This window comes from Cebus imitator, unplaced genomic scaffold (assembly GCF_001604975.1).
Source record: "Cebus imitator isolate Cc_AM_T3 unplaced genomic scaffold, Cebus_imitator-1.0 Scaffold124, whole genome shotgun sequence".
Lineage (NCBI taxonomy): Eukaryota > Metazoa > Chordata > Mammalia > Primates > Cebidae > Cebus > Cebus imitator.
The window spans coordinates 3,036,964-3,058,790 of NW_016107439.1; the positions used below are offsets into that span (position 1 = coordinate 3,036,964).

The following is a 21,827-nucleotide window of genomic DNA, read 5'->3' on the forward strand; positions in this document are numbered from 1 at the left end:
GTGAAGAACTCAGAAAAGAAAGACAGTGAAGAAGAAAAGCCACGAAAGGACACACTGCCAAGCCAGGTATACTCTGGGCTCGGTCCCTCCATGGCCCCTGAAGAGCTGGTATTACATGGCTCAGCATTGTCCTGCCAGAGGTCAGGGAGCCTGGGATGTCCTCCCTTCGACTCTCATCCCCCCAGGTTGAGACTTGACTCTGGGGGTGTTATCTTCCCAGTGCTTTGGGGTTACAGCTTTGTGCCACCTCCCACCTCTACCCACTACCGTCCATGTCTACACAGCCAGCCCCAGGAGCTGCGTCCTTCCTGTCTGTGACATCCAAGCTGCTGCTCTGGGCTTTTTCCACATCTCTACTCGCATCCACCATCTATACGGGGCAATGCAGCTCTGGACGTTTCCCTGACTACTTCATATTTGCTGGCCTAGTCTCCTCAACCAAATCCAAATTCCTCTAGGACAAAGACTGGGGTTTCCAGGCTTGAGCACATGGCAGTGGCTCAGTAACCCTTGTAGTTTGAGGGGTTTATTTACTCCAAGAGAACTGGCTTGGTAGGAGCAGTCTGTGTTGTTGGAGTGGCTGAGCTATTAGGTTAAGTCAAGAAGGTCTGGTCCCTGACGTTCTGCAGACACCCAGCTGAGGAATGGGACCTGGATACCCAGAGAGCAGCAGCAGATTCTTGAGCAGGGAAGTGGCTAGTTTTTGGCTCTGACCATTTCTGCTGTTACTATCACCTGTTATGGTCATAGCTGGTGAGATTTCTGATAAATTCGTAAATTCTGCCTCATTTAACACCCTCCCTGTTAGCAGTGTTAAGGTTTTGTTTAATGAATGATTACCTTTTTGGGCAAGACTTTTTTTTTTTTTTTTTTAAATCAGAAAGCACACTTCTTGCTGCCCCTACCATGGTGAACCAAATTCTTAGCTCTTTGAAACAGTGATGCATTGTAATAGCCTGACAGACGTGTTAATCCCTCCTCTAAAAGGATAAAATGCAGACGTTTTCAAAGCCCTGTGACCTGAGTTTGACAACAGAGCCCCAGAATCTGCAGTGGCTTTGCTGCAATCTGACCCTGTGCTCAGTCATCTGCAGAGAGAGCTTCTCAAAGAATTTTGAGCTGAAGGATCAACCTTGACTGCTACTTGTCCTTTGTGCAAAAAGCTCCCCTGAAGAGTTAGCAGGCCCTAGGAAGATTCCTCAGGCAGCAGCGGAAACAGAAGAGGTATTCTTTATCATGAAGTCCTTCATCTCCACATTTTTGAAAGGAGGCGGATTACCTGGATGTTTGTAGAGTGACATCTGCTGTGGCGGGTCTCCATTCTTTAGACCTTGACAGATACACAGCTGCCCTGGCCCTACAGCAAACTCCACAGATCTGAGACGGAACCTGCTTCCTACTTTTAGAGTGCAGCGGAAATCAAGCCTTGCTACCCTAGCAATACACAAATTGGCATTCATGCTAGTTCCATTGTCTGCTCAGACTCAGACTTCTGTTGGAGAATATATGTGACCTAATCGAAGGGGATAGGTTCCATGGAATCTATACCCAATAGACCATCTAAGACCGTTGGGCAAACAATGGAGTAACCCTCATTTGATCATTGATGTAAACAGTGATAACATACATAGCTGGTGCTTCCATTCTGTCTTTACCATCTAGTCTCTACTTGACCATCTCCCAGGATGTAGATGTGTTCCCTCCCACTACAACCTATTTGAGTGTTGCAGGGTGTATTAGTCAGGGTTCTCTAGAGGGACAAAACTTATAGGATAGATGTAAATATCAAGGAGAGTTTATGAAGGAGTATTGACTCACACCATCACAAGGTGATTGAGGGTGGGTCTGCCTTTCCCAGTCCACTGACTCAAATGTTAATCTCTTTTGGCAACACCGTCACAGACACACCCAGGAACAATACTTTGCATCCTTCAGTCGAATCAAGTTGACACTCACTATTAGCCATCACAGCGGGCTTCATTCTTGGTTCTAATATCTCCTCCAGGTGAAGCCCAAATCCGCATCTATGGCACTGTCACTCATCAGTGCTGGTTCTAGCTGTTGAGCCGCACAGAATTTAAAAGGAAATGAGGTTCCTCCCTCTTCCACATGACAGTTCTGCAGACACATGCAGATAGCTCCCATGTCTTCCCCCATTCTTCTCTTTTCCAAACTGAATATCATCAGTTCCTGTAGCCACCCCACTCTTACCCTGTGACATGGACCTGAGTCCCCTGACGATGTGGCAGCTCTCCTCAACCCCAGTTTGTCTCCCTCTCTCGCACTTGATTGTAATCGAAAGCCAATCCTTGGTGTAGACTGATCGGCTCAGAGAAAATTAGGATGACCCCCTTCTCCTACCTACCATGGTGTACAAAACCCACACGATCTCACCCCTGCCTGCCTCTGGGGCTTCTTTTCCTACCACTCTTCTCCTTGCTTATGCCCCTCCAGCCTCAGGACTCTGCATTTTTCAACTATTGTATGCTCAGCAATGCAGACAGTCTGCCGCTTAGTGGATATTCATGGATGTTAATTGAATGTCCAATACTGAACACTACAGACTCTACTTATGTCATTGCAACGTAGAGAAAAGCAGCTTTTCTGGAAAAGACGACAAAAACCCCACCGAACTATTGACTGATACTGAGATTATAGACAACTAAAACCACGCTGTCTTTTGCATCTATTGCTGTTATTCCAAATCTTCCCTATTCTACTGCTGTGTGGGTGCTTTTTGGATCCAAGTACAGGAACTTAAAATCATCCCTGTTAAGCTGGATTAACTAATGGTTCAACAGGCATTTATTGAGCATCTAAAAAGCAAAAACATGATCTGCTCTGGGCCAGGCATTGTCCTTTATGCTAGGGACAGAACAGTGACCAAGCTAGACACATCCCTCCTTTCATGGAACTCCCATTCTACTGGGTAGTAACTGACAGTAAACATGGAAGCGCCAGCTTGTGACAAGTGGACAGCGGACACAGACAGGTGCTAGTGTAGAAAAACCAGGAGGAAGAGCTTCCTTTGGATTGCTGAGACTCCCATGGAGAAGGCTTTGGATCTGAGATTTGAAAAGCATTCAGGGATCAGCTGTTCAAAGGAAACGAGTAGAATCCATTCACAGCACCTCCAGAAATGAACTCTCTTTCACAAAAAGTGACAAGAATAGCAGGAAACATAGGAAACGAGAAACCACATGCCCACCTGCTAGCCTTGGAAGACTGTTCTGCTCTAAAAGGGACATGTTTCCTCCGCTCTACTGCCTGGGGCTGTTGGAGATGTGCTGATGAGAGAAAATGGGTGCGTTGGAGAAGGTCCTCTTTCCTGTCTACAGAAAAGGGATCAAGAGGGCAACCTCACCCCACCCCGAACGGCCACAAACACCAAGTGGGAAACTCCAGGTTCCTCGGCTCTGATGCGCCTGTGCGCATCACCAGCCTCTCTCCTCAGTGGCTCGATGCCTGCCATGGGTCTCCACGGCCAGACAGCTCTGGCTGGATGAACTTTGCAGCTGGATGGTGGCCGAGAGGCTAGCAGAAGCCTGTGATTGTAAGAAGAAAATAACAGGGAGGGAACCTCTGAGAAAATACAGGGAATGGTCAGCTCAGGAAAAAAGGAAGGCCAGTGGGCAAGGTGACCCCGCCATCCACCACTTTTCATAGCCAGCACGTGCATGTTGCACCCACACCTTCCTGTACTTCTGCATTTCCAGGCTGAAGTTTTTTTTTAGACAGAGTCTCACTCTGTCGTCCAGGCTGGAGTGCAGTGGCAATCTCAGATCACAGCAACTTCCACCTCCCAGGTTCAAGTGATTCTCTGTCCTCAGCCTCCTGAGTAGCTGGGATTACAGGTGCCCACCACAACTCCCGGCTAATTTTTTTTGTAGTTTTAGTAGAGAGAGGGTTTCACTGTGTTGGCCAAACTAGTCTTAAATCCCTGACCTCAAGTCATCTGCCCGCCTTGGCCTCCCAAAGTGCTGGGATTATAGGTATGAGCCATCGCACCCAACCCAGAGTTGAATATTTAGTGAAGACATAGTATTTTTTAAAATAAAACAGTAGACCCAGAAATATGTTCACACACAATTTTGCACACAATTTAAGAGGTTCAAGGATCCCTAATCCTGGCTCCAAAACCCGCCCCCAGGCTATTCCAAAATTGACGGGAAGCCCCAGGGAGGCAAAAATATCTGAATCTCACACTTCAGGTCTTCTGAGAGTCTTAGAAGCACAGCGTAGCGACTCTGAGGCAGTGGTAGCCAGGTCAGATGGTTCCCAGGTTTTTCAGTAAGGCAAATCCACTGTTCCACTGGCTTAACGATACAGATCTTCTGGGTTTAACAGGGATGTGTGAGTGTGTATGTGTGCATTTGTGCCTGTACAGTGTGAATACAATATATGCTCCAAAAGCTGCCTATCAAATCGATGAATATGCATGTTGGTGCCTGTGCATATATAGGTCACTTTGGGGAAGAATCTCCCAAATTTAAAAGAAAAGAGGAGAAAAAACTGTACCCCTTGCCCTTTTTGATACTGAGTGTTAGAAATCAGGGGATATGGAATGTAAATCCTGGACTTCCCTGCTTCCTCTGTGTTCAGCAAAAATAGAACAGGAAGATGCTGGCACCTACGCATTACAGCCATGGCCTGGGGCAGCGGAAAGCCCAGAGGGCTGGGTCACACCCAAGGGCTGGGCTGCCCATGTGGAGTTCAGGGCAGGCTGAGAACAAAGATCAACATCCCCCTTCCAGCTGGGGTAGAGAGCCAGTGTGGCCAAAGGCTGCTGGAGGGACTTGGTTCCCTGGCTGGTGCTCGCCACCCAATCTCACAGTCAGCCAGCATGTATTTTTTTTTATGTCAAGTATCCTATTTGACACAGAGGCTTGTTGTTGATGAATGAGCTGCATCTTCAAACATTCCCTGCTAGAACTGCCTGCGGTTAGCAACACTTGCTGACACCAAAGTCATAGCTGCCCTGCAGCTGGAGTGTAATTCAGGCTCTGCAAAAACAATCTTCTGTTTTCATTAAATACCCCATTTCTCATATTTCAGTGTGAAATTTATCTATAATCATCAAAGATTCTCTCCCTACTTGCTGTCCTTGTCAGAGGTCTTCCGGTGGGTGGATGGTGCAGGGCAGGTATGGTGACTGGGCCGAGCGCTGAGCACTGTGGGGTGCTTTCGAGTGTCCTGGATGCCTCTGGCTTGAGAAGGAGGCTGGTCAGCCTGCTTGGCTTTTGGCAGGTGAAGGTGTGGTGGCTAGGCGTTGATGGGTCAGGGGTAAAGTCAGCTGACTCTTCAGCCCTGAATGACGCTCAGGCCTGAGTTGAGAAGAAAGAACAAAAACAACCCCCAAAAAAGAACAGGAGGAAAGAGAGGGAAGGAAAGGAGAAGGAGGAAAAGAAGAAAGGGCAGGAACCCTGAAAAGGAGAGAGGGAGAGGAATCAGGGAACACCAGGTTTAGGCTCTATGTACCTCTGATTTCTAATAGGGAAAATAAAAAGAAGCATTTTAGAAGATGCAGAGAAAAGTAGCCATATGATGGACAAGGATTGAAAATATTCCATGGGAATTTTCTTCAGTGCTCTTGGCTGCCTGAGAAAAAGACCAGTTCTCCGAAAGAAACTCTCTGATGCTTAATTTGCCCACTTTTCATGATCTTGTTAAAAAATTAAATGTCATATCTGATCAGCCAATTTCAAACTCTTTTGACTGTTTTCTTTTTCATTTTGGGCATCTTTGTTCCCATTTGGAGCCCACTTTTTTAGAATTTTAGAGTGATCTCAGCCAAATAATGTAGCATTTTAAAAATTCTGAAAATGCTCTAGAGTAGTCAATATCAAAAGATGCCTAAGATATGAAAATACTTAAAGACCACCAACTAGTATATTTCATGATCTATGTGAAATGTCAGCAGTATGATCCTGCTTGCTCTTAAAATAGGAATTAGAGACAAGTAGCTTTTTGGTCAAATGGAGAGGAAACACATTTACCCAGAGCTGTCTGAGCATCTTCCACTAGAGCTGCCCTGAGCGAGAACCTCCCGCTGACCCTGGCTATGCTGCTATGTGGTTTTTATTCACTCAATCAGGGACTGACTGAATCAAAGACCTGCTGTGTATCAGGCGCTATGCTAGGAAACAAAGACTCAGTTAAGGTGACAGGGAATACAGTGAGATGCCAACAGCCAGGGGGACATGATCAGGCTTGGGGGAGCTGAGCTGATTGTTGAAGGACAATGGAGAAGGGCTCTTTAGGCAGAGTGGGGAGCTCCTCTTCCAGACAAAAATCGTCCCCAAAGTACCAGGTGTGAAATTGCGAGGAGTTAGGGAGGCTGGAATGAGGGACTGATTTGGGGTGTAGAGGCAAGGGCCAGGCGTGGAGTGCTGGCAGCAGTCGGGTTCTGAAGTCCTATGATGATCTCCAGGAGGGCCAGGCTTACCAGAGGGCAGTGAGGAGGAGGCCAGGATTTTAAGCCTGGGTGTAATACAGTCAGATTCACACTTGGGGTCGCTGGCTCTGGCAACTCCACCCCCCCTGCATCTGCCCCATGACTGCTGTGAGCTGGGTGGGAGGCTGCAGCCGGGGATGCACATAATGAGGACAATGACGATGACGAAGGCAGTCATGGCAACTGCCATTCTCAGCCCCTCTGGAGGCTGTCATTGTGTCAGATATTTTACAAAGATGTCCACATTTGCTCCTCACATAATCATGTGAGGTAGGTATCATTCCCACTTTACAGATGAAGAAATTGAGGCTGAGTGTAATTAAGCAACTCCTCCCGGGTCATTCATCTGGTAAGTGGCCCAGCCAGAGTCCAACGCAGACTGGACCTCCTAAACCTGGGCTCTTAACCACTGTACTATCCCGAAGCCTCCTGGCCTCAGCCCTGCTGCCTCCCCTCCACAAAGGCCCCCTAACCTACTGCTTGAAAAGCCCCTCTTTTCCATCTGTTTCTTTTCACCCCTCCATAGAGCAGGCCCCAGACAGCCTCTGGCCGAGCCCTCACGAAGCTGTAGGGTGATTACTGTTAAATATCTGCTTGTTCAGGTGTGAGGAGGCTGGCCTTGCTATTTCAGCTCAGTGGCGGTAGCGAAATCCACAGTCTCTGTCAGCCATGGCTGGAAGCCTAGCACATGGCCCGAGAGTGACAGATTCTTTGGGCTCAGTTATGGCTGCTCTGGAAGTCAACGCTTCTAGACTTTTCACTCTGAGTTTCTCAAACCTGCCGACAAGACTTAGCATCCATGGGATGGAGACATACCCTAGCCCTCAGGCCCACGCTCACCGCAGCCAGAGAGGAATCCATCATCTTTGCTTTAGAATTAGAGACCCCAAAGGCTGACAGTGTGCTGGAGACTGGCAAGTCACAGCAGGCGGAGAGGGCCTTTTGCATGAATGCCTGCTGGCCTCTACCACCTTTGAAGAACCTGCTTCCAAGGAGTGCTCAGTGTTTGTCTTTATGTGTATATTTAAAAAGATTTCTGAAAAGAGCCTTCTTTTTTGGGAGGGGGCGGGGGGACAGAGTTTTACTCTGTTGCCCAGGCTGGAGTGCAGTGGCACAATCTTGGCTCACTACAACCTCTACCTCTTGAGTTCAAGAGATTCTCTGCCTCAGCCTCCCAAATAGCTGTGACTACAGGTGTGTGTCACCACAGCCAACTAATTTTTGTATTTTTAATAGAGACGGGGTTTCATCCATGCTGATGAGGATGGTCTTGAACTCCTGACCTCAGGTGATTTGCCCAAATCGGCCTCCCAAAGTGCTGGGATTACAGGCATGAGTCACTGCACCCAGCTTGAAAAAGGCCTTCTTAATTGTGGTCTATGAATTCCTAGGAGTTCATGAACCATCCCTAAAATTATAATACAAAATCTTGTATGAATGTCTGTATATATTTTTCTAGAAAGTTTTTAGCTTTCATAAGATTCAAAAGGAGATTTATAACTGAATTGCAAAACCACAATAAAATAGCAGCTCACAGTTGCTGAGCACTTCCTGTGCTCCACATACACGATCTCATGTAATCCTTGCCATACTGCTTCAAGCTTGGCACTGTTATTTTCTTTCTGAGAGAGATGAGGTGAGCAAGGCTGTACATTGTGACTTTCTGGAGGGCATCTGGCTGGTCATTGTGGAGCTGGGATCTACTCTGGGTCTGCTGATGACACTGGCCTGGAAGCCGCCAGGCTCAATCACCTACTGGGTTTGGTGAGGAAGACCTGAAATAAGTAGAGACCCTCTCAGGAGACACACATTGGAATGGTGTCTAAACCATGCATGCAGATGATAAGGCAGCCGATCTTCACCCACTGTCCTCAACGTCTCCTTGCATGGTTTTCAAGGAAAATCGTGAAACACAGATTTCAGTGAATTTGTTTCTGCCAAAAATATGAATTGGCTGACATTAACTATATATATATATATATATATATATATATTTAAGATAATCCTCTTTCAAGAAGAAGTAACATAGATGCTTCCAAAGACTAAATTTTTTAAACAGAAAACTTTCTCTTAAAGTTGTTGAAAAACTTTTTTCTTTAACAAGAACAAAACTATAAAATGCTTCCTTCTCTCCTCTCCTTCTACATTTTCTCTTCATTGGAGTATAGACTTTTGTTTTCCACCAATGAGCTTATTGACATGGGATTGGCTAATTCACTAATTTGATTATACCCGGGACAATTCTAGGGGCAGGCAGGGAGGATAGTGAAGTGTGCAGGCCCACTTGCACACTCCAGAGGAACCACCAGGTAGACATGCTGTGGGCCTTGGAGTCCTCTTCCAAGGGATTGTGGGCTGTGGCATTCAGCCTCCGGGGCAGCCTTTCCCATAGTCACCTCTTCATCTAGGGTGCATATAATACTGCTTGTGCAAAACCTCCCCAGGCCCTTACAAAGCGCATCATCCCCCCAGCCCAGACCCAGGGAACAGGCTCTCCCGGTGTTGCAGAGACAAATCTGCCCCAGGATAAAATCCAGACTGAGGGAAGCAGAAAGGGTCACCATGAAAGAAGCTAGCAAAGCCCAAAGGTGCATGTGGAGTAAGGGAGTAAAGGGCCCAGGGCCCTTGATGGCAGGCAAGGGAGGCACGGGGGCACTGGGGCCAGCCTGCCTGCACTTTGATCCTGACTCAGCTGCTGACTGTATGTGTGTTTTTGTACAAGTTGCTGAGCCTTTCTGTACTTTATTTTCTTCATCTGCAAAGCAGGAAGAATAAATGTGCCTATTTCATAAGCTCGATATCAGGAACAAATGGATATTAAATGAGATAATCCTAAGAACCGGGCACATCAGAAAAAGTAACAAGTATTAGTTATCATCATCATCATTATGGTTGAAGTGTGTCCCCTTTAAAATATGTTGCAGTCCTAACCTCCCCACTGGTACCTGTGAATATGACCTTACTTGGAAATAGGATCCTTGCAGATGATCAAGTTAAAATGGGGTCTTTAATGTGGGCCGTAATCCAGTATGACTGAGTGAGTATAAGAAGGGGAAATCTGGACACAGCAACAGACATGCACAGGGATAGACATGCATAAGCATAGCCTACCCCTAGGCTCAGGGTAGCTAGGACAAAGGCACGGAACAGATCCTCCCTCGCAGCCCTCGGAAGGTGCCAACCCTATCCTGGACTTCTGACCTCCAGAACTATGAGACAGTAAGTTTCCATGGTTTCAGCCACCCGTTTGTGGTACTAGGAAACTAACAATGACCATCATCACTAATGGCATCCACCTCTTGGGTGTGCCTTCTCATGCTCCCTGGAGGAGCAAAGGCTCCCTGAAAGGGGGAGACACCTTGATGTTGAGGTCAAATTACTGCATTACAAAGAGAGAGTATGAGTCAGTTCAATTTAACAGCATGGTAGTGGCTGGGCTCTGCCTCTCAAATGCACCTAGTGCCAGTCTCGGCCATCCTGAGTGGCCCATTGGCTAAAGGTTCAGTAGACACAGGCCAGCTGTCCTACAGGCTGTCTCTCCCAGACTGTGCCCCCCTCCTTCCAGGCAGGGCACTAGCGCCAATCCTGCCATTCAACTGGCTGCCTTCTACCTTTCCTTCGCAGAACTCCATACTCCCCCAAAGACATTTGTTACATTCTGTTTCTCATCATCCAATATCCTGAGATTGGCCCCTCTAATTGCCTGCGGTGTGTTTGCCCTCTCCTGTTGTTAGGTAATCGTGCTGTCCACACGACTCCTGAAGCCACTTAACATTCCTGAGCTGTTATTTGCAACTGACCGACTGCATCCAGACCTTGGCTTCTGAGCATCCGCTAAGAAGATAAGACCTACTCAAGCTGGAAATGCCGATACAGCTTTCTGCCACCATTCCAAATACTCCTCCACAGCCAGCGTCCCTGTCACTGATTGCAAGTATGACAGAATTCTGCCTGAAGGGTGTTGATACCTACACAGTGAGGTACTTTGCTTGGATTGCTGTCATTCTTAAAAAAAAAAAAAAAAAGGGGGGGGGTTTAAATTTTCCTGAACGTGACAATCTGTCTTTCAGCTAGTCCAATTAGTGATCATTTCCATTTATCCTTAACCCTCTGTGATCTTCCTGATTCCACCTACAAGTTCATTAATTCTAAATAAAAGCCTGTTGGCACGTGTTGGTACATTACAACTCTTTTAATTTGAAGTTGCTCGAGAAGTTAGACATGCTTTAGAATTATGAGTGTGAGGAAAGTTTGGTGTTCCTTAGGATTATATAGCTGAGAAGGTAACACTGCATATAGGGTCTGAGGCTTTGTTTCTCTCTTGCTCTGAAACGTTTCTGAAAAGACAAAGAAGGGGGGCTAGTGTCTGGACAGTGCTGGTAGCCTGCGTGTGTTGCAAATCATCCTGCCATAACAAAGGACTGCATTGTTCCAGCTGGCCCACTGGACAGGTCTGCCAGGCTACTTGGAACTGGAGTGGGAAGGAGATTGATTGGAGGGCTATCTGTGTATAAAAGGTTTCCTCCCCTCCAAAGAAAGGCCCCAACACAAGATATCTGGTCCCAGGGAGTCTGAACTGTAACAGCAACCCCTGTGGACTTTGCAAGTATGCATTTCTATTGAAATATAAAGCTTTCTTTTCTGTAAGTATAAGTTTTCCATCTGACCAAAGCAGAAAAACATAGACCCACCTAGTGAAATTACGAAAGAACTCCAGGAGAAAAATGAACCACTTGCAACTCACACATTTGCAGGTGTACGGTCGATGGAAGTTTCTGGGATCCATGTTGGTAATAAAGAGATAAAACTGAAAAGGTTTTTATTGTGGATTAAACAGGTAGAGAAAATAAAATGTAAACCAAACACTCACATGTATCTGATTTTAGCTCTCTACAAAACACTGTCATTTTCTTAAAGAACTGTGAAGTTGGAGACTGTTTTGAGATGTAATCAGAGCAGGATTTTTGTAGACACAGACACGCTTTTTCTTGCCTAAGTATGTTTTCCAGGCAATATCAGTTCTTTCAAGAGGAGACCTCAGGTGCTTTTCTCATTCTACTAATCTTAAAGTTTTGAATTTGAATAAGGAAGGAAATGGTAACCATCATAAGAAATGTTCAAGCAGAGATAATGCTTTTCTAAACTAAAAAAATGAAAAGTAACCCCTTCTGTGACTCAAATCTGTACTCCTTCATTCATTCATTCCTAAAGATTGACTGACCACCCGCTGTGTTCCAGGCACTGTGCTAGGTTCTGGGCCACTGGGGTGAATGAACAAGACTCGTCCCTGACTCTGTGGCACTCAGAATGAGTAGCTGGTGCTTCTCTGTTGCTCAGGCCCAACGTGAGCATCTGCTGAAGACTAAGCTGTAAACCACATGTCTACATGCCAAGGAAACTTTCTGGAAATACATAAATAATGGTTACCTCTGGGAAGGAATATTGAATGGGAGGGCTGAGAGAAGGAAGAGTGTCACCCTCAGTATACTTCTGTATTTTTTTTTTTTTGAGCAAACGTGTATTTGTATATTACTTTCGTGACTTTAATTGACCATAGCGGAAAACTGTATTTTTATAAATTAATTTTTGGTTTAAAAAATATATTCAAAAGCTTCTAATCTGAAATGATAAAAGGGGGAAGGTATTGATTTTAAATGTTACTCAGCAGTTCTTATGTCTTGAAAATGCTCCCCATACTGTAATTAGTATGGTCAGAAGCAGTCTGTGAGTGTGGGAGAAGTGTCAGAAGTTTGGCTTATGGTCATCTTTTTCTTCTCTGGAGGCTGACTCGGGGAGCTGAGCCAGGCAGGAGGTCAAGTGGTAGATGGCTTTGGAGGAAAGGTGAGCTGGAAGAATTTTTTGGTGACCAGAGTTTGGGTTAAAATGAAGCAGGAGGCATAGGACATACACTGCTCCTTGATTAAAAACCAGGAACATAATAGACGTAGTATAAATCCTACAGAGGACCTCCTAACAAATAGGGAGCTTTGGAGAAGGAGGATTGTCACCATGACAGAGTCTCCTGGAACCTTCCTGCTGCCCTGCTCTCTTGCACACTTCTTAGCCTCAGAGGGGCTGGAGGAGAAACAAGTCACGCCTTCCACCCCGGGGAAGGAAGAGCATGCAGGACAGGGCTCTGAAGCCTCCTCTGGGCCTGAGTCCCAGTTCTTCCCCTCCAAGCACTGTGGATCTCTCCAAGCTTCAATGTCTGTGTCTGTAAGAGATGATAACTGTGGCACCTTCCTCATGGGAGGGTTGCTATGGAGCCATTCCTAACACAGTGGCCAGCATGTGACTCTCAAGGAATGTGGGTTTTCACACTGAGGACACCAAGGAAGCTACCTCACAAAACAATAAAATGTCAACAGGAGAATAATACTAAATGAAGAGGAAATTTGGAGGCACTCCTGGGGTCTACAAGGAGATGAAAAATTGGAGGAGGAATAACACCTCAGTCCAACATAGATCCAAGATAGCATAGCCCAGAGGTCAGGAGCCCAGTCTGTTGGCTGGATTCCAGTCCCACCTCTTCCACTTCGTAGTCCACCTCTCCTGGTCTTCACTGATCATGCAGTTGGATAACAATCGGGCCTGACACATTGGTTTGGGGAGAATTAAAAGACTTAATGTGTGTAATGCATTTGGAACATGGCACGGGGTAAGCTCATTCAGAAGACATCAGAATTTATCAGTAATAAGTGTCTGATGATTGCTCATGCAGGGCCGTATGTCTCTGTTGGAATTTTCTCCATCACTAATGTTAACCACAAAGTCATGCAGATTCTGAAACGGATTTGCTGATTTCCCATTTCCACCTCTCCAAATGTATTCATTCTACAGGGACCCAGCAGCTGTTAGCCACCTGAAGGTGACTTAAAAGGCTGAGCTGAGTGGTAGGACTGGTTTCCCCTGTCCAGGGCCTGGGTCAGAGTGTGTATCACCTAAACAAGCAAAGCACATACAAATGCAACCTCTGCTAGGGACCTCACGGGCCACACTCCTTATAAACACAACTGATAGAAGTGTAAATACTTTGTAACAATTGACTTCTGCCTTTGTAAACCCTCTTCTGGAGTCAACATCAGGGCAGACATAGCGGGCATGGCCAAGTGCTTGGAAGCGCTCCAGGCTAAATCAGCCAAGAGCGGTCCCCAGAGGGCCAGGGCCTATACAGATGGCTCTGTTTATGCCACCCCTCCATTACAATGGGATCCCAATAACAAAGAATTCCATCAAACTCCCCCCAAGGTTGCTATTATTTATTTTAACCTGGTTACCAGAAACAGAATCTCAACAGCAAATAATCCAGTATTACAAATGTCTGCTGTCCAGCCCAAGAAACATCGAGAGACTCCATCTCTGTCTTAAAAGGAATTTAAAAAGACAAAACCGGATGATGGAGGGTCTGCAAGCTATTTGAGAGGGAAACTTGGAGGGTGGTGGCTGGGATCTTGCCACAATCAGTAACAACCCTAATCCTGTTCTCATCTCAAAGTCAGGAGAGTCATGAGGATAGAAAAAACTTTCTGGAACCATCTCTCTTTAGACTTGAAAGGGAATATGTGCAACACCAGTTTTCCTGGATTAGTTATTATAACCAGACAAGTTCTCTAATTCCTCCTGGGACATCCCCAAGGGACCTGTCTTGAGTTATCCACAGAGACAGTGCCCATTTCCCCTGGGTGCAGAGGTAGCTCCAGAGATTATCAGCTGCTCATTTTTGAGGGATTTGCCTACAAGCTTGTTCATTTGCCCAGAAAACACATTTGTTTTCTCACTCTTGGAGTATAAGATGAATGTCAAACTCTCATTTTTCACCAAAGCGAGGGGCTCACCATAAATCCACCCATGGCTCCTAAACCTGGGGTGAAGAGCTGGCTGGGCAGGGGAACCCGGATCTGTGGCGCCTGGTAAGTGCTGGAGCCAGGAGCAGCCAGAAAGACTTTGAGGGTTGAGCCATCTCTGCACACCACGCAGCGCCAGGCAGGCTGCAGTGTTGCAGATGTTTTTGATTTGAGGCAAGGGAGGAAACTCAAAAGCCAGACATCATGACAGAAGTGGGTTAGGTTCTGAGACAGCCGGGCTGCACGCCCCTCCTGCTCCCAGCTTGGACTTCTTTATGACTGAGTGGGGCTGGAGGCCAATGAGCAGCTGGCTGATGGCAACAGCAGATGTGTTGTGGCAGCCGGGGGGCCTGGAGCCGGGCGGGAGCCAGGAACCCACGGCAGCAAAGGGGAGATGAGAACAGCAAGGCAGGAGACCCGGCCAGGGGAGGAAAAGGAGGGCTCTGAGATGGGGCTCTGCTGGGCCATCAACCCAGTGCTTAGGCATCAGATGGGCCTGGAGTGGAGCGGAGTCCTGGATCAGCCACCTAGGGCCTGGGCCAGCCACTTATTCCTTCTCAGCCTTTCTTTTGCTTTTCCAAAGAGGAAACTAAAGATGGATTGCAGAGATATCACGGCAAACACCACTTATTTCAGACACTCTCCTATGGGGTCTGGCACACAGATTTTCCATAAATAGCAACAATAATTGTTATAACCGATGTGGCCTTAGCAGGTAAATTTAATTTCTCTGTGCCTCAGTTTCTACATCTTTAAAATGGAAGCAATATTATTACTCTTCCCTACAGGATTCTCCAAAAGATGAACAGGGATAACATAGAATCTGGCATGTTGTAAATGTTCAGTAAATTCTAACTCCTTCCCTTTCTCTGCTCCTCTGTACCCCAGACACATACACATCCCTGCCTTCCCTTTCCCAGGTGGCAAAGGAGGTGTTCCCCTACCTGAGTGGAGAGGGTCAGATCTCAGGGCCAGCAGGTGGTAGATCATTAATCTTAAAACAAAAGAAACAAAAACAGGGATTCAGTGAAGAGTGAACCAACAAGGAAAGAGATGAGCAAAAGTAATAAAACATAAAGCTAGATTTATTAGAAGAGAGAAAAATGTCTTCCAGAACTATGAATAGACAAGTCTGCCTGAGAGGGTGGACAGAACTGGGACTTGAGTGGTTTCCAGCTGCAACTCTCTGTCCCTCTGTGTGTGTCTGTCTGTCTCTCTCTCGCCCTCTTCTCCTAGAGTGGCCTTGCTCAAGCCACTTTATCCCTCTGGGTGGACCAGAGCTCTGAGCCCCCTTCCAACCTGTCTTAGGTGCAGTAGGAGAGACTGAGTCCAGTGCAGGGGTGAGGAAGTGAGGGGCAATCGCTAGTGCAGGGGCCTGGAAGGGAGAAGGCAGGGTGGAGCGCCCAGCTCAGCAAGGGAGCAGATGAGGCCTGCCAGAGCCCTGTAGCCTGGAAGCCTTAGAAGGAAAGGAGGCGGTGGCAGTGATCACCAAAATGGAGCATAAAGCCATCAGCCACCCACAGGAAAACTCTTATTTAATCCCAGAATGTGGGGAAGGGACCTTCAGTAAGCACATAAAGATCAACCTCTCGCTCATGGGACGTGGTTAACACAATCACATACGCTGAATGGAAATAAAAGTGAATAGAATCCAGTTGGAGATAACTTGCCTTTGAACGGAGATGTTATTAGTCCCATGCTAGTTCCATTTCCCTGCCTACCCCCAATACACACACCTTTCTCAGAGATGAGGTTAGGCTGAAAGTATAGAAAGTTACCTTGCATATTAGGAAGGTTTGGGGCATCCCTGGAAGCTCTGTCAGCCATCAGGATCTGTACCCTGTGGGAACACTGCTATAGCCCTCAACTGCTGCTCATGGTGGCCCCATCACCCCACGCATGCAGCCGTGTCTTACCCATGAAATGCTCTAAAGGACTACATAAAGGACTACAGAACAGTAAATATAGGCAGGTGGCACTGATTTAGCTCCTTTGTGTGAACTTGAAGACCTCACTCAAAACTTAGAGCCTGTCTTCCTCATCTGTAAAATGGTGTCAATACCCCATGGTATTCTCCTGGATTCTCCTGGGCCTTACATGAGATCAGGTATGTGAAAGCACTACTCAAAGAAATGTCAGCTGTGATCATTTGCTCCTGTAGATGGTGGCTCACTTAGATTGCAGGAAAGATCTTCCAGGCCCAGGTGGCACTGACGAGAGGTGGCAGCATTAGTGAGACACGTGCGGCAAAGCGCCATGGGACTGGCTCCTGATTTCACAGCCCAGATCCGTGACTGCAAACTTCTACAGTGAGAATAAAGTGCATGTCCTGAAAGCAGCATACCCAAAGAGGAGGTCTGCCAAACAAAGCATGTATCTTAGTCATCTTAGTGTCCAAGCATGAATACCCTCGAGGCCATGCTGAATATGTGGAGCCAGACATCTGTCTTAGTTATACCTGGGAGACCATGAAGTTAGTAAAGAGGAAATAAGCTACTCTGGAATACAAAGCAGCAAATTACAATTTACAAGGCTCACAGGCTGTGGCCTTTGATAAGTTACGGATCTTGTTCTACAAGCCTGTTTCCTCATCTGTATAATGGGGATAATACTAGAATGCACCTCCTCGGATTGTTGTGAGCCTTGAGAGATAACCCCTGGAAGGCACAATGCCAGATTCAACGTGCCCAGTAATCACAGGATACCAGGTCATACTTTGTCTAAAGGGCAGAAGGTTAACATTTCAATAGAGATCAAGATCAGACGTCTGCTCTTTTGAAAATGAGATTTATTGTACATAAAATAAATTAATTACAGTTTAAGCCAAAGCATGAGTGGCTTTTTAAAGTGCATCTGTGGAGGGGATCTGGCAGGTAGCCCCTGCACGTGTTCATTTGCTGTAAGAGAGTGTTTTCGTATTTCAGCCACCCTTCGGCACGACTCAGCCAGGCCCAGGGAAGCAACCCAGCGTCATTGCCATGAACCGTTTACACAAGTCACACCAAAGTCAACGGACACATTTTTTTCCTGATGGAACAGTTAAAAACAAAAAAAGCTATACAAAGCCTGAAGAGTTTGAAGTTCACAGCCACTCGACACACACCCAATTGAGCATGCTCATCCTGTGAGAGGGAACCATCTCTTTCCTGCAACCCATGCGTGCTTACTGATGTCTGGTACACAGAATATTCTGGCCCATAAACTTGACCCTTTTTTGAGGGGCAGAAGATTTTCCATCTTGTTCGTAAAGAAAGAAATCTGGGTATCCTTCAGGTTAGAAAGGCATTCTGTAAGAATAATGTTCCAGAGCTACAAATCATACTGGTAAGAGAAAGGTAATTCTTCCTCTTGGGGGGCGGGGAGGGAAAAGTAAGAAGAAAAGAGAAAAAAGGGGGAAAAAGAAAGCCTATCAATGCTTCATCTGTTTCTTTCATTCCCACCGCAAATCACGTCAATACATTTGATGAAACTACAACGGACCACGATTTACAAGGTAGTTGAAAGCAGAAACCGAGGCAATTATGCCCCCTCCCCACTCCAAAGGAAAAGACACAGAGTACATTTCACATATTCAGAGAGTGGCTTGGTGGGCTCCCTCAAGCCTCATCAATCCTGCCCCCCTGCTCAGAACACTTCATTTTCTCTAGCAGTTCTATAGGCCCTCTTGGTCCTTCTGCTCCAGCCCTTTCTGGAACCAGGAATCACTGCCAATATTCAACGTTCCTGCACTGGGAGAACCTCAGGCCCTCTTCCTGGGAAGACCAAACCCCCCTGAGTGCTCCTCCTGCTTCAGACGGAGGTGACCGTCCTCACTTTGGCAGAGAGAGCTTGCTTAAACCTCCTCTTCAGGTCCTGCATATTGGGTGACTTGGGCCTGGGAATGAGGGAGGTTCTTCGCTTCTCCGGTGTGCTGCTAGGCTGCTGTTTGTGACTGACCTCTTTGCAGAGGACATGGAAGGCACTGTAAACGTCATTATAATTTTCACTGACGGACACTTCATAGAAGGCGCAGCCTAGCATGCCAGCCAGCTGCAGTCCAAGCTGAGGGTCAACCTGTTTGATGTGCAACAGGTCAGCTTTGTTGGCCACGACCACCACAGGTAGCCGGGTGCCCAGGTGTAGCTGCTGCACGTGCTGGTGGAGCTGGCTGATGAGTTCATAGCTCTTGTAGTCAGTGATGGAGAAAACGATCACCACAGCATCTGCCCAACGAATGCACCGATTCAACTGTTCGCTGCAGCTCAGGCTGTTCTCATGGACCTGAAAGAGATGGGTGATGGCAAGGTGAATGCTGGCCAGTGGTGCAAAGAGCCTGGGCTTAGGTGGATATCAAATTCAAAAGAGCCCTTCATGGTAATGCCAGGTTGTGGGCCATAAACAAGTTCTATCCCACACACTTTGGCTTTCTTGACAATATGTTGATCCAGCTGCACGGAGTTGGAATAAATAACAGTGCAGCTCACCACACTCAAGTGGAAAATTGACCTGCAGAGAACTCCATGCAGAGAGACTTTGTAGTTTCACAAAATGGGAAATTAACTGGCTAGACAGTAAGTCTGGGGAAGTAAAGATAGGAGCTGGAAGCATTTAAACCTGGATAACTGCCCAGTTCAGGAGGCGGGGGAAAAAACCCTAGCATGGAGCTTTTGTCTATAGAGCAACTTTCCACAGTATAAAAGAGATTCCAAGTATTTGCAGACTATACCCAGGAGCTTGGTCTTTCATGCCAAAGACACATCTATTAAAATTGAACTTTTTAACCATAGCAAGGAAAACGCCAATTCCAACTGCATCTGGTTTGGGCTTTCTGGCTGTGTTGAATCCTTCTAAAGGAAGATTTCTGCCCCTTAGCCAAATCTCCCAAACTAAACCACGCTAAGATAGACCAACAGCCAGATACAATTGAGTTGTCAAACAACATGTAAAAGTCTAGATGTTGATGCCCCAAATTCCTCTGCTCCTGCAGGGTGAGGGACTTTGAGAAAAAGTGAATGATTCCACAGCCAGGAAGGCTCCCCTTTCACCCAGAGTCTCAGAGCTTCTCACCTGAATACCTGGAGTGTCTTGAACCTGAATAGCCAGGGTTTCGCCTTCTATTTGAACTTGTCTGGTATACAGATTACCTATGAAGACAAAGACAAAAGACTATGTGCTTCCTTCTTGTAAAACTTTTAAAACATTGTGAGTTTTTTAAGTTAGAAAAGAATGCACAACACAAAAACGCACACTTGAAAGCTATAGTTTATTTCTATTTAGTGGGCTTAAGATTTTTTTTTTAAACAACAGCAAGTTAAACCATATGTTAGATTTACTAAAACCAGGGCAAAGTTTGCAAGTTTTTGAAAACTTATTTATCTAATTTTAAACAAAGTTTCCATTTTTAGAGTACTCTCTTGATGCAAATTATCTCGCTCAGCCTATGTAAGGTTTCTGTTTTCTTGAGTACTTGATCATTCTTTGACTATTACTTTGTATTTTGACCGTTCAATATAATGACTTGCTAGACAAATACTGTTAGTAAACACTCAGCTAACGTTATCAGTCGGAATAAAAAATGTGACATGATAATCAGCTCTACATTGAAGCAGAAGGCTGCCATGTCTTATCTTGGGATGGCTTATACAGCTCGTTTCACATAATCCCCCATAGATACTCATATGGTCTACAGATTTAAGCAATTTGCTAACAGAGTATAGGGAGAAAGCTTTTAAGCCTCCCCAGTGGCTATTCTTAATCACAGGGATTGAAAACTGTGTCCTCTCATTTATTCAGGAATTCTCCTCCTAAAATTCTACCATCCAGTTATTTGTCTTTGTTAAGAAAGGAGAACTTTAGGTTTACAACTGCTCTCCTTTGGCCTTTGCTTTAAAAGGTCATCTCTGAAAGGCAGCCAGCAGAGAAGGAGAGGGGTGGGGGGAGGAGCTGGCCATCATTTTTTATGACTTTTGCAGGAGTGTTTTGAAGGGAGAGGTTCTTGACTACAAAGGGTGCTTCCAACTGGGGTCCCTATAGTTAAAACATACCAAGGGGAATACTTTCAGGCACTTGATAAAATGATGAATGGGCTTGGAATGGAATGAGGCCAGATGGCAGTTATGGGGGGTGGGGGCTGGAGGACTGCGGAAAGTTGTAAGTGGCAGGATCCTCGGGCTAGGGGCTGTCACTGAAAGAACCTGCCTGGAAAATGGGAACCGCAGCCCTCCTTCAATGGGACAGAATTTTTCTCAAATGGATCGCCTCACCTGCATTTCGCTCATAGTCACCGATGAATCGTTTGGTGAGGAACCGGACCACCAGTGCTGCAGGTCAGGAAAAGAAAGGAAAAGTGTTAAACTTGGAAGTTAGATTGTTCTCTACCCTACCCCCAACCTGGAAAACAGCTCTCCCAAAGAAAGCCATAGATGGCCACCAAGTGAAATTCCTACCCCGTAGCTCCTTGACCCCTCTTCCAGACAAAAAGGAGGGGGCTAGATGGCATCATGAATTATGGCTCCGTGCAGCTGGAAGGGTCACTGGGCCCACCCCCTCCTCTGAGCCTGGCTAAGCCACACCTAAACCTTCCAGTATATCCAAGTCTTCCTAACCTTCCAGACCTCCCAGAGGGGCCAGGTTCACTAACTCCTCTTTCTGTGCCAGGCACTACCAGAGGCTCAAACACCCCAAAGTTCTGATCACGGCGGTGCCGGCGGTGCCGGAGCTGCCGGGAAAGCCGCCTGACCATTCTTGGATCCCGGCTTCCCTCCGTGGAAGCAGGTGGGAGGGTCGACCACGGCTAAGTCCCCTCCCGAGGGGCAGGGACTCCCGGCGGGAGGCGGCGAGCGGTCAGGCTGCAGCTCCCACCGCTCCCCACGCCTCGCTCAGCCGCAACTCCGGTCGGGGGTCGCCCTCGACCCGCCCCGGGGCTAAGCGCGAGGACTCACCGGTCTTGCCCACGCCGCTGGCGCCCACCACGGCGATCTTGACGAGGCGGCGGCCAGCGGCGCCCAGGCAGCAGTCGGCTGCGGCGGCGCTGCCCGGCGCGGGGTACTCGGCAATGGTGCACATGTTCTGAATGAGGCGCATCGCCTCAGCCGCGGGGCACCGCGCGGGAAGGGACTGCTAGGCGGAAGGCGGCTCGCGCTGCGCGGGAGCTGCAGGGAGGACCCGACTGCGAGGCTCCTCCGGTAAAAATAATAATAATAGTAATAACAACAATAAATAAGCGCAGGTACGGGCTGGGCGGGGCGGGGCTGGACGCAGGGTCTCCGCAGGGCTCAGACTCCGGACCGAGACTGCACCCAGGCGGCGCGCGAGCTGTTTTCTCCCCGGCCGGCCCCGCCCCCTCTCCCCGAGGCCAATCCCGGGGCGCCCTGCACGAGGCCCCGCCCCCGGCGCCACTCCGCGCGCGTGACGCCCCCGGGGGCGCCTGGAGCCAGTGAGTAGCCCCGTGAGGCGCAGGGAGAAGGGGCGGCAGGCGAGGGGAGGCGCGGGTGGGCCGGGGCAGTGCAGCCCATGGTGGGCGCCTCGTAGGTCCCGCCGCGCGAGCACGG

At 47.4% G+C, this 21,827-nt stretch overlaps 2 protein-coding genes across 3 annotated transcripts in view; one reads left to right on the plus strand and one right to left on the minus strand.

Annotated features, from left to right (window-relative positions):
• Positions 1-11,618, plus strand: part of SCFD2 (sec1 family domain containing 2) — a 431,480-nt gene extending 419,862 nt beyond the window's left edge. For both annotated transcript variants that reach the window (XM_017540351.2, XM_017540352.2), the window contains one exon: positions 10,189-11,618. In XM_017540351.2, the coding sequence (XP_017395840.1) occupies positions 10,189-10,281 (93 nt within the window). In that variant the 3' untranslated portion in view covers positions 10,282-11,618. The remainder of the gene's footprint in view (positions 1-10,188) is intronic.
• Positions 11,619-17,069: 5,451 nt separating this feature from the next.
• Positions 17,070-21,581, minus strand: RASL11B (RAS like family 11 member B). The gene is made up of 4 exons (XM_017540372.2): positions 21,219-21,581; positions 20,541-20,597; positions 19,345-19,421; positions 17,070-18,558 (listed from the first exon to the last, which is right to left on the minus strand). Exons 1-4 carry the CDS (start codon positions 21,358-21,360, stop codon positions 18,088-18,090), a joined length of 747 nt encoding a protein of 248 aa, XP_017395861.1. The 5' UTR covers positions 21,361-21,581; the 3' UTR covers positions 17,070-18,087.
• Between the last annotated feature and the right edge of the window lie 246 nt (positions 21,582-21,827).

What these genes read in the sequence shown, in the direction of transcription:
- RASL11B (XM_017540372.2), bottom strand. Translation starts at nt 21,360, where the DNA reads ATGCGCCTCATTCAGAACATGTGCACCATTGCCGAGTACCCCGCGCCG. An exon ending in CAGCGGCGTGGGCAAGACCG is followed by an intron (nt 20,598 to 21,218) that starts GTGAGTCCTCGC and finishes CCTGACCTGCAG; the next exon opens with CACTGGTGGTCCGGTTCCTC. An exon ending in AAGACACTCCAGGTATTCAG is followed by an intron (nt 18,559 to 19,344) that starts GTGAGAAGCTCT and finishes CATCTCTTTCAG; the next exon opens with GTCCATGAGAACAGCCTGAG.